Source organism: Panthera leo, chromosome B4, assembly GCF_018350215.1.
Source record: "Panthera leo isolate Ple1 chromosome B4, P.leo_Ple1_pat1.1, whole genome shotgun sequence".
NCBI lineage: Eukaryota > Metazoa > Chordata > Mammalia > Carnivora > Felidae > Panthera > Panthera leo.
This window is the reverse complement of record NC_056685.1, coordinates 94413779-94425864: the sequence shown is the minus strand read 5'-3', so window position 1 is coordinate 94425864 and position 12086 is coordinate 94413779. Positions and strand designations below refer to the sequence as shown.

Below are 12086 nucleotides of genomic sequence, written 5' to 3'. Positions count from 1 at the left end.
AACCAACTCGAGCCACCCAGGTGCCCCAATATGGAAAATGTTTTGAACATTCCCACAGACTCCCAAAAAACTTTTCTCAGGCTTTGCTGAAACCTTAGGACACCTCTTGCTAACCAATGCAGAAAATAAATTTAAGATAAAGCACAGATGCCCACAGACACAGTTCAAAACTACGGCGGCATGATGCTGAGATGCTAAGTGTAGTTCTTGCGGTTCCTCTTGCTGCTCCAGTACACACTGAGACTCATTATAAAACAAACACTAAATGCGACTTTCATTTTCTACCTTTTTTCATAGAGCAAAAACCCTCATCTTTCTGTTAGGGAAAACAGGTACTAACATAAGTATCTCATAAAAGCAAAGAGGCATAACGTGAACTTTTGAAAAGCAGGCGATACCTGTATAGGTATCCGCTCCTATGAATAATTATATCACTAATTCAGAAGTTTTGGTTTATTCTAATTTATCTAAGTAATGTTAAATCTCATGCCTGCAAATAATGTCAAATAACATTTAAACTTTGTCTGCCCTAAAACACATATAACAAATTTCATCCACTAAAACTTTTAACTTTTGGCTTATATGTATTGGCTTATATATATAAAAAGTTCTCTGGTAGAAACTTAAAAGAGTTTCATACAGTTTTGTTTTGTTTTGTTTTTCTGGTGTGTTGTTGTTTGTTTGTTTGTTTTCTTAGTTTAGGTTAGAGAGGGTGTGTGCAAGCTGGGGAGAGGAGCAGAGGGAAAGACAGAGAGAATCTTAGGTAGGCTCCATACCCAGTGTGGAGCCCCAGGCAGGGCTCAATCTCACAGCTGTGAGATCATGACCTGAGCCGAAGAAATGAAGAATCAGATGCCCAACAGACTGAGCCACCCAGGCACCCCATTCAGTCATATGGTTCCTAATAAAAAATCCTGCCAGTATGAATTCAAAATACTCAATTTTTCTACTGAAGAAAATATATTCCTTCAAAAATTTCACACCATCAAATCATAATTTTAATTATAATTTGACTGTGAAACCTACAATGCCCCCCTGAAGCACAAATCTGATTTTCAAGAGCATTGTTTTAAAAAAATGGTAAATTAGTCCCCATCATGTAAAAAGTTCATTCCTTCATCCAACTTCTCCTGAGGTTACTGTGCCATTCTCCAAATCCTCATATTCTCCCAGGCTTTCTGTATTCGCAATGCTGTGTACCCTATCCCACCTAGAGAACCCCAAATCACCCTTCAGAACCCAAATCAAATTATCTCCTCTTTGATTAATTCCCTCAAATAATGTTACTCTATTCTAACTTGTATCCACAACATGCACCATAAAAAATGAACTTGAATTACTCAGTAGCACTTGTAACAGTGCATGGCAGTATACTGAACCGTACAAGAAAATCTGATTAAACATGAAAACCATTACTAATGAATTTCTAAGAAAAATATACTAGGTACAACCTTGCAAAACTGAAAACTCTTAAAGCATTTTTCTATGCTAATACAAATAAAGTTTAAAATTTCTTCCCCTTTATAATTTTCCACTAATATAGACAGACTCCCAATTCCACCTAATCCAGAAAACATTTCCATGGCCTCTTAATAAAAAATAATCCCTCTTTCCCTATAGCTTGCTATAAAATTTAATACAAATTATTGGGTCCACCACAACATTTTCATGGTTGAAAAACAAAGACCATCTTAATCATCTTTTTCCCTTTAGGGTTTATCCCTATTTATGCTGAAGGCACTAAGTAACTGTTTATGAAATTTCTGATTATCAGGAAACAAGCAAAACTTGACCCCATCTTGGGCCCTCTGTTCTTTCTGCCTGGGAAACCAATCACCTAAATTTTTTAATGGCTTTCCCTTATTTTTAGCTACTGTTCAAATGTTACCTCCAGACAAAAAGACCTTTCTTCATCACCCTACTTAAATTGGTCCCCTTCTTTCATCCCTAATCAATTGCTATACCCTTATCTAACCTCTTTATTCTCTTTATCACAATTACTACTATCTGAAATTATTTACCTTTTTATTTTCTGTCTCCCCCTCTAAGATGTTAGCTCCATTAAGGCAGAGACTTGTCTTGTTCACTACCATACATACCCAGAGCTACAGCAATGTCTAGAAGAGAATAAACACTCAAATTATTACAGAATTTATCTACAAAATATCTACGATGCTAACATTCAATCACTAGAACCTGAAATTTAAACTTAAATAATTTTTATCCAAATGTTACTCAAAAACAAGTAAATTCTATGAATTCCGTATCTGCAAAGAGATAAAAATTCCTGACTTTCTAAGAATGCTGAATTTTAGGTTGGAAGTGACTTTAGAGATCAAGTCCAGTGGTTTTCAAACTATGCTCTGAAATACTTAAAGAGTAGGCAAAGGTCAGATTCCCTGAAGCACTGGACTACAATTGTTTTATATATATATATATGTGTGTGTGTGTGTATATATATATATATATATATATGTCTGTGCGTATATATACATATATATATATATATATATATATATATATATATATATGTCTATTTAGGATACGTGATGTATACACACAAAGAATACAAAAGTACATTTGAAGGGGCTCCTGGGTGGCTCAGTTGGTTAAGCATCTGACTCTGGCTCAGGTCATGATCTCATGGTTCATGGGCTTGAGCTCAATGTCAGGCTCTGTGCTAACAGCTTGGAGCCAGGAGCCTGCTTCAGATTCTGTTGTCTCCCTCTCTCTACCCCTCTCCCGCTTGCCCCCCCCCCCCCCCCCCCCCCCCCCGCCACAAATAAATAAAATTAAAAAAAAAAAAAAAATGGGGCCCTTGGGTGGCTCAGCCCATTAAGCGTCTGACTCTCGATTTCAGCTCAGGTCATGATCTCATGGTTCTTGAGTCTGAGTCCCTCATCCAGTTCTGACAGTGTGGAGCCTGCTTGGGATTCTCTCTTTCCCTCTCTCTCTGCCCCTCACCGGCTCATATTCTCTCTCCCAAAATAAACTTAAAAAGAAAAAGTACATTTTACATCGAATTTAAACACTTTGAAGGCTGTTTCTGCTGCCAGATTTAATGGTTTTGCTATAGACCTCAAAGCTTGGGTTGAAAGGTCTACGAATATATCCACATTTCTCGTAAGTGGACACAAATCAGAAAGAAGGTTATAAGTCTAATTTTTTTCTACTCTTAAGGACAGACATGCTCACTCAAAATTATAAAAACTCCCCCTGGGGTACCTGGGTGGCTCAGTAGGTTGAGAGTCTGACTCTTGATTTCGGCTTACGTCGTAACCTCCTGGTTTGTGGGTTTGAGCCCCGCATCCAGCTCCGCGCCTACAGCACAGAGCCTGGCTGGGATTCTCTCTCTGTCTCTCCCTCTCCTGCCCCTCCCTTGCTTGTGTTCTCTCTCTCAAAATAAACAGACATGAAAAAAAAAAAAAAAAAAAAAAAAAAAACTACAACCCAAAGCACTATTTTTTGCCCTAGTAAATCAAGGCAAAGCTCAAGACATATCTGCTCAGCACATAATGTCCTTGCAAAATAAATGTGCAATAAATAAATGTATAAAATGTGGCATCAGTGTGATACAAAATTACCTATTCTTATTATAACACAGTATTATTTAAAACTTTGGCATTTCTTGATAAATATGATTATAATGCTTAAAAATGTGAGCTGTTTTATTTTGCCAAAGTCAAGCTTAAAACAAAAAATTTCCTACTTCTCTTTCAAATTTCTATATTACCCTAAATCTGCAAGATGACCAATTAAAAACAAAAATAAACCTTCCACTTATACATAATTTGATAAATTAAGCTAGAGTAACATTGAGAAATATATTAGATGCTGTGTCCAGTCTAAGAATAAAATGGTCTTTATAATTCCCAATTACTAATTTTAATACTAATCAAAACAGCTTGATTGTTCTATCTTTATATTTATATTCAAATATAACCTTATTTAAGGGGCACCTGGGTGGCTCAGTCAGTTGGGCTTCTAGACCCTATTTTGGCTCAGGTAATGCTCTCCCGGTCATGGGATCAGTTGTGGGACTGAGGAGCCCTGCTTCTGGTTTCAGGCTCCAATCTGGGTGTGGAGCCTGCTTAAGATTCTCTCTCCCCAGGGGGCGCGCCTGGGTGGCTCAGACCCAGTCAGTTGGGCTTGGGCAGTCAACTTCGGCTCAGGTTATGATCTCATGATTCGTGGTTCAACCCCTGCATCAGGCTCTGTGCTGAACACTTGGGGCCTGGAGCCTGCTTCAGATTCTGTGTCTCCCTCTCTCTCTCTGCCCTGCCCCCCACTATTCGCACTTTGTGTCTCTCTCAAAAATAAATAAACATTAAAATGAAAAAAAAATATTCTGTCTCCCTCATCCTCTGTACATCACCCGCTCACTCTCTCAAAAAAAAAAAAGAAAAAGAAAAAAAAAGGTTAACCAATATATATAACTTATTTAAAAAGTAAACATCAAAATGACAACCATGTAAAATTGAGATAATGGGGTCGCCTGGCTGGTTCAGTTGGAAGCGCACACAACTCTTGATCTTGGGGTTGTGAGTCTGAGCCCCACAATGGGTATAGAGATTATAAATACATACATATGTATGTATACATATATACATATGTACGTATGCATATATAAATAAACTTGAGATAATGTATATGAAAGTGCTTTGCAAGCTGTAAACCACTTTTTAAAATATTAAGCAATAAAATTAAGTCAAAAGGAATCAGGTCCTTTGAATGGCATTAATTATTGAATACTGTTATGATACCAATCTCACAAAAACTTTTACAAAGAGAAAATTAAATACAAAATTTGAAGGATAAACATAATTTACAATGTAAAAAGTAACACAAAAACACATTCCTGCCAAATATGACACAAAACCAAATGTTCCTCTCCCAAACACATTGTATTACATAATCAATCATTACATTCTGTCAGGATGTGGATACAAAATGGAGTTATGTTTCAACATCCAAATACATAAATGGAAAAATGGCATATCGATATGTTTGGAAAAAAGCAAGTCCACTCATTGTTACCTAAACTGCCAGGACATATAATTTTCTCTTGCTTATTTTATCATTCCTTGGCAGAGTAAAATATTACTAAGTGTGACTCTCATCTACTTTCAATATAAGGAAAGACATTTCAATTCAGTAAAAGCAGAGAAAGGACTGCTGTCCTGAGTACTGGATCAAATTATCTTTTAAAAAATATATACCCTCTCTCTGTATCTTCAGTTTTCAATCATTAAGAACTCTGTGGCAAATATACAGCAAATGAAACATAAAAAAAGATTTCTAAAATTTTAAGTCAAATGTTAGCACCTCCACTAAATGTAATTCAAGAGTACCATTTACTCTGCTTTGATTTTTACATCTCAAAAAATGGACACAAAACAAGTGTACAATCTCTTATTCAAACCCTCTAAGCTTACGTGTTTCTCAGAATTGGAATTTTTCAGGTTTTAAAAAGATGAAACAGTACATGTATCATTTATGACCAAACACCTCCCAGAGTGGCATAGACAGCATAAATAATCAAATACATTAACATTTCTGCTGCAAAATGTTGGAAAACAACATAGACCAATAAAGACCACGGTTAGTTCCCAATTTCAATTGGAATTAGTCACCATGAAAAATTAGTTTCAGAACTAAACGTTTTAGACTACATTAAGTCATCTTAACTAATTTTCATAAGGAGAATGGTATTTGAACTGAAGAACTCCTAAGCTTTGGGACAAGCATTAGGAGTAAAAAAAGGTTGGGGAAAGGGTGGGGGGGTGGGCAGGGTGACAGAATCTAACTGCAAAAAGCCCAAATCCAATAGCAGTTCCTGGTTAAGCAATGGTTAAGTATATATTACTGTGTAAATAACAATACAGATTCTCTTCAACTAATGATGGCATTACATCCTGATAAACCCATCCTAAGCTGAAAATATTGTTACGCTGAAAATGTATTTAATATATATAACCTACTGAATGCTGTAGCTTAGTCTAGCCTAAGTTAAATGTGCTCAGAACACGATATTAGCCTACACTTGGACAAAATACCACAAAGCCTCTTTTAAATGTACTGAAAATCTCATGCAATCTATTGAATACTGTACTGAAAGTGAAAAAAAATGGTTATATGGAGACAGAATGATTTCAGGTGTACTGTTTATTCACCCTTATGATAGCATGGCTAACTGGGAGCTGTGAGTGGCTGCCTCTGCCCAGTATCACGACAGAGTATTGTACAGAAAACTGCTGGCCTAGAGAAAAAAATATCAAAATTTGAAGTACAGTTTCTGTTGAATGAGTATCACTTTTGTATCATCATAACATCAAAAAATTGTAAAATTAACCATCATAGGTCTGGGACTGTCTATTCAAAATATCGTTCAACCAGTGACCTTAGCCATACAAAATACAGCAAAAAATACAGAAACACGTCACCAGAGGCACTTTATTACTATCCTTCCCTTTCCTACACTTACTCTACATACATTTCTCTAAGAAGCTAGTTATCTAGCCTCCCATACGTAATTATGATGCAAAACTATAGGAAAAAAAATTCAAGGAAGCAAAATAATACAGGATGTTCTTCTTCCCATCCCCTTTTCCAATATAGTATTTCTGGTCTATGGACCGGGAAACAGTACCCTGAAAGCATGGAGTCAAATGACAATCTGGCACCAGTTCAGTTTACTGATAACCTTTATTGACAACCTACTAAGTACTATGTACTACAGAAGGTACTAGAAATGCAAACATAAAGACATAACCCTACCTCTTAGGTAGGAAGGTGCTTAAGGTCCACTGGAGGTTATGGTAGATGGTAGGGATGGACAGTAGGTTACAATGCAGCATGACACTTTTAATTATTTAAGCTTAAAGACTAAAAGCAGCACAACAAAAGGATTTGGGGACTCAGGAATAGTTTCATTTAAAAAATGACACTACAGTAGAGTTTTGACGAAGAAGTTTGTCAAACAGAGACGTGGTAGTAAAAGTACCCCTACCCACCCACATAAAAATATATGAAAGCAAAAAAACAAAAACAAAAGCTTTCAGGGTAAGTAGCAAATACAGTTGTCCAAAATATCTACCTACATCTAAATAGATCCCAAGTGTAAGCATATACATCAAATATGTCCAGAAAAGGGAAATTTTTTCCTACATAACTTATTTTATATTTCCATATTATAATAAGCTATATTATCAAAAAAAACCACTTAAGCCATTTTATTACTTCATAATTGAGTGTACCTCCAAGTGATATGCCAAGAGATGTGCATCTACATCTCAGAGAACAAGCTGTTAGAAAAACATAATAAGAACTATTTTTCCAGGTTATCCCTAACAGTATAGACAAAGTAAATAAATGAACAAGCCATATGAGCATGACCTGTCATAGACAGGAATTTTAAGAGGTCAAAAAAGGATGCCAAACAGAAAAACTAAAGCAAGAAGAAAAAATATATACAGTATTTAAACTGAATGTGGAAAGGTTAAAATCAGGTAAAAATTGAAATTTCTCTTTGTAAAATCAAGGTAAAAATCAAGGTAAAAATTGTAATTTTAAAAAGTGAAAACCCTAATGTCCATTCTATTTCTTTTCAAAGGCAGACTCTCTCTAACAGACATCAATGTTAAAGCTTATTCAAAACATCTAGTGAAAGTCACAATGAAATTCCTGTTTAAGCATCACAGGCAGAAATTAACCTTAGTAAGGAGGAACCATCACCTGTATCATCAACCAAAATGATTCCTATCATAGCACTAGATCCCTTCCTTGATATCAATATTGTATGTAATTATATTCAAAAATTATAGTGCAGCTCAGATTAACTCTGTAAAACTGCCCTACCTAGTACCTTGGTTTCTTTTGCTTCTTTGTGTTACAAAATCTACCAGAGGTCTAGGCAACAAACAAAATCTTATTTAGTAGTATCTTTTCCTAAGACTGTATCACTATTTGCATAAGCTGTCCTCAATGCCTATTCAAGCAAGCACAGGGAAAGTTTTGTTTTTAAATATGTAATAATAGAACAAACCTTATACTGGTAAAAATTTCAGGTTAATTTAAAAATACTATTTATCACTGCTCTTAAGGAGTAAAAAACAAATGAACTTATTTTTACTAGTCTATTGAGGTCTATTCATATTTCATATATAGAAGTAAAGTATGCTTCTACTTTTCTACAGTATAAGAAAATTTTATGAAGCAAATTTGTCACTATACAGGGCAAAACTATAATTTCCCATAGGTTGTGAAAAATTCTCTAAGAATCTTTCAAGATACAAGTAACTTTAATACCATTATCTATTAAAGAAATAAAAACCAAAACTAGGTTAGAAGCACTTGTAATGAAATCTACTCATAAATCTGAAGTACTTATTTACTTTTGAACAAAGAAAAATTTCAGGTTAAAACTAAGTGTAAAAGCATCTCCAGAAAATGAAAAAGTAAATTAAACACCCAAAATTATTAAGTAAAAACATAGGTAATTAGCTCTCTTGGGGAAGAATATCATTCTGAGTTTTATTTTATCTTCAAGATCAAGTACTTCTCAAACGAAGGAGATATAAATACACTCTTGCATTCTGTCCTATTTTTTTCCACCACACAAATTTACTTTAAAACGGAAGTATTACAGAAACTGAAAATTTTTTAAAGGCTGTATTTGAAGGCTGTTGCTTGCTTAGGCATACAGTCAATTCTCATTCCCCAAGAGCATCAGATTAGGTTACAGATATCTCTATGCAGTATACTTAGAATAAAAGGGTTCTGCTTACAATAATTTATTTTTATTGATACAACATTAATCAGGATGTAGAAACTGTGAGTTTCTCGATTCCTGTCTAAACTACAAAGTATGCACAGAAGTAACTGCAATTCAAGCCCCTAGGGAAAAAATGAGAAAAATACCTTTTTAAAATTAAATGAGAATTTTACAAAGTCAAAGTGAACAGTTTTGTCTTTTTTACGTATGTATTGTTATTTTTCCTTTAAATTTAATATAAGAATTACAAACTAAAGAGGAGTTCAACATACAAAGCTTATTAACGATCTTGGTCCATTAAGTAGTGTTTCAACTAAAATATCTGAATGTAGGCATCTTTAGATGTTTTAGCCATTTCAGTCCTCTGTGATTCTGAATCAACCCTTTAACTGAGATAAAGTTATCTTGCAAAATTGCAAAAGATGTGTTCACTGACGTTTGAGAAATAACTTGTCAAATATACTAAGTATTTCTAAACAATTCAACTTATACCCATGTAAACAGACACTTTGAAATTTCTATTCAACGCCCCCATACTTTATATTTCCACTTATGTTATTCCTAAAGGCAAATCAAAAGTTACACTTAACGATTCTAGAGGTTTAGAAATTCCCAATGCCAAGACTAACAGGAAGAAATGTGTTCAATTGTTACCTCTAAATTCAAGTATGGCCTCCCTCGTGAACAGATTTTAACTCAGTACTTTCTATTATTTCGCCAAGAATATAAGGGTTGATATGAATGTACTTAATTATTATAAACGGTCCAGAAGATTAAGAAAGGAGTTAAGATTCTCTGACCAAGAGTTCTATGAAAATGAAACAGAATGAATTGCATTCGGTCTTATAGATGTTGAAAAGTGAAGGCCTCCTCTTAGGATTCAAGGGAAGTTGATGTTTAGGTTCCTTCCGAGGGTGGTACCCGTATGTAAGACTTTTGTGGTGGTAATGCCATATCCACAGGCTATGGTATAAATGCAAATTCTAAAACCTTGGAAGTGTTTTTATAAACGAAAACTAGAATTCGCATTCGCTGAAGACAGGAGTTTGAGGCTTTCTCTTCTAGATGGACAGCAGAGCCTCAACGAAAAACTAGGTGGGCCTCTTTCAACCCCACTCATTTCTTCCGTGAAACTTTTAAGTTAGACCCAAGGCAGCACAAGGTGGAGAGGCCCCGGCGGAAGTAGAAACCTAGAACTGGCAACTTCACAAACAGGAGCGTCTCAGGTTCCTCCGCCGCCCCAGGACTATCCCGTCTCACTCTCTATCACACCACTGAAGGTTCACCCTCCCGGTGCGGTGGCAGAGGAAGCATCACAGTTGCACTCCTCCTTCCACCAACCATACCCTTTGGTATCCCAAGGCCTGGGGGCTCCTGAGGCCCGTTAGCCAGTACAATGTCCCGCCCCCCCCCCCATCTATTACACACACATACACACACAGACACAAGTTGCAGGTGATGTGGGTGTACTCAGAAAATGTGAACAGCCAGAGACCGCGGCAGCTGCTGGGAACGCGGCAGCCCCATCTAAAGCGGACCCGGGCTCCTTGGCCACCACCGCAGCCGCCTTCTCTTCTTCCCCAGGAAGCAGCGCGGCGACGGTGGCTCCTCCGCGCTGGCGGGAGCTCGGCGGAGCGGAGTCTAAGGGAAGCCTCAGCGCCCGCCGAAGGGACCGGGCCTAGCTAGGATCCAGGGCTGCCGCTGCAGCCACCCAAGTACAGCGACGCTTTACGTCCCGTCCACCACCCTCCCCATACACACCCCCTCCCTCCTCCACCGCCGCCACCCCCCCCTCCCCGCCCGCTCCGCTCTCCCTCTCTCGATTGGAGCCGAGACAAAAGCAACGGGAAGCGGCGGGCCAGGACGCTGCCCGCGGACCCCGGACGCGGCCGGACCGGCCCCGAGGCATTCCCCGGCCTTGAGGGGGCCCCGAATCCGCCGCCCCCGCCGCGCACCCCGCTGCCAGACTTCCGAAAATTTGCCAAAAACTCACCGCATGAATTTTCTTGTCCCGCGGATCCAAGATGGCGACGTATCCACCGCGGAGGCTGCTGGGAGCAAGACCTTTACCCTCTGACCCCCGCCGTGACCCCCGTCGTTCCGGCTTCACTCAAAGCGGCGGCGGAAGGTGGGAGCGGCGATTGCCGACCGGACAGGGTTGGGGGTGGGTAGGCGGCTTCCCGCGCGTTCGAGAAAGGGTGGGGAGAGGCGCTTCACTCCCTCACCTTCTTCCCCGCGGCTTTCAGCATGTCTTCCACCGACTCACGGGGAGGCTCGTCGCTTCTTCGCGGCCGTTATAGCGAGCAGGGCCTCTGCGGCCGCTGCAGGTCCCCTGAGACCGGGTCGCGCTGCACTGGGCACGGGCCCTGGGTCCGAGGCGGGCCCCGGGGTCCAGGGGCGGGGAATGGTGAGGTGGCGTCAGCCCGCCCTGCCTGGGGACGCGGAGCGTGTTTGTGTTTGTGTTCGTGTCGGACACCACGCCCCTCCCACGTCCGTCCGCCTGGAACGGCCCCCACACCCACCCCACCCCCGACTCCCACCACCTGAAGCAAAACTGATCGTTGTTTTGTTTTCCTCCCTCAGCCCCCGCAAACTGCGGTGTTCGTGCACGCACTTCCAGGGACCAGCAGCACGTCACCATCACCTCCTGAGAAGTGAGTTCCCCTCCGCCGAAACCGTTGGTATTTTCTACTCATCACCCTTCCTTTTTCTTTCTTTTTTTTTTTTAACTTGATGGGAGGGAGCATATTGGGGAGCAAGTTTTTAAAGCTCTGTTGAATGAGCTTGCGCTAGCCGAGTTAGATTTATAGCACTTTCTTTCGCTCCTGCTCCCCCCAGTCCCCATGTAAGCTGGAGTGACCGGCTGGGCTGTGAGCAATACCGTTTGAAATTACGGTGGCTTTGATGGGAACTTCAGGAGAGTGAAGTCTTTGTTTTTCAGGAAAGTAACTGTCACTCAAAGTTCAATTGGTGTTCTTCGAAATAACCTCTATTCCTTTGTGTGTCGATAAATGCTTTCCCTTTTGTTACTGTTCGACATTTTTGGACTTTAAAAAGAGCTTCTGCATGTGTATTTTGGAATTGTGTAGTTTCATAAAGTGAATTGTTATTCTTTTGTGTTTGAGTGATAGACTTTATTAATGTAAAGTACAAGTCATTTGCAGTAAATAAAATTTCTACTTCCCTTGTTTGTTTCTTCTATAAAAATCACCTTTTCTTTACAAAAAAAAAAAAAAAACCCTGTAATCCAACTTAAAACTTACCAGTGAAGGGCAGAGGGTGTCTATCTTAAATAGCAAGAAAGATAAGGATG

General features: G+C 39.0%; 1 protein-coding gene across 5 annotated transcripts in view; it reads right to left on the bottom strand.

Annotated features, from left to right (window-relative positions):
* Positions 1-10890, bottom strand: part of CNOT2 (CCR4-NOT transcription complex subunit 2) — a 130668-nt gene extending 119778 nt beyond the window's left edge. The window contains exons 1-2 of one of the 5 annotated variants that reach the window (XM_042947166.1): positions 10767-10786; positions 2100-2117 (exon numbers count right to left, since the gene is read on the bottom strand). In XM_042947166.1, coding sequence (XP_042803100.1) covers positions 2100-2117; positions 10767-10771 — 23 coding nt within the window. In that variant the 5' untranslated portion in view covers positions 10772-10786. The other 4 variants (XM_042947161.1, XM_042947162.1, XM_042947163.1 and 1 more) reach the window with 4 other exon arrangements.
* Positions 10891-12086: the final 1196 nt, after the last annotated feature.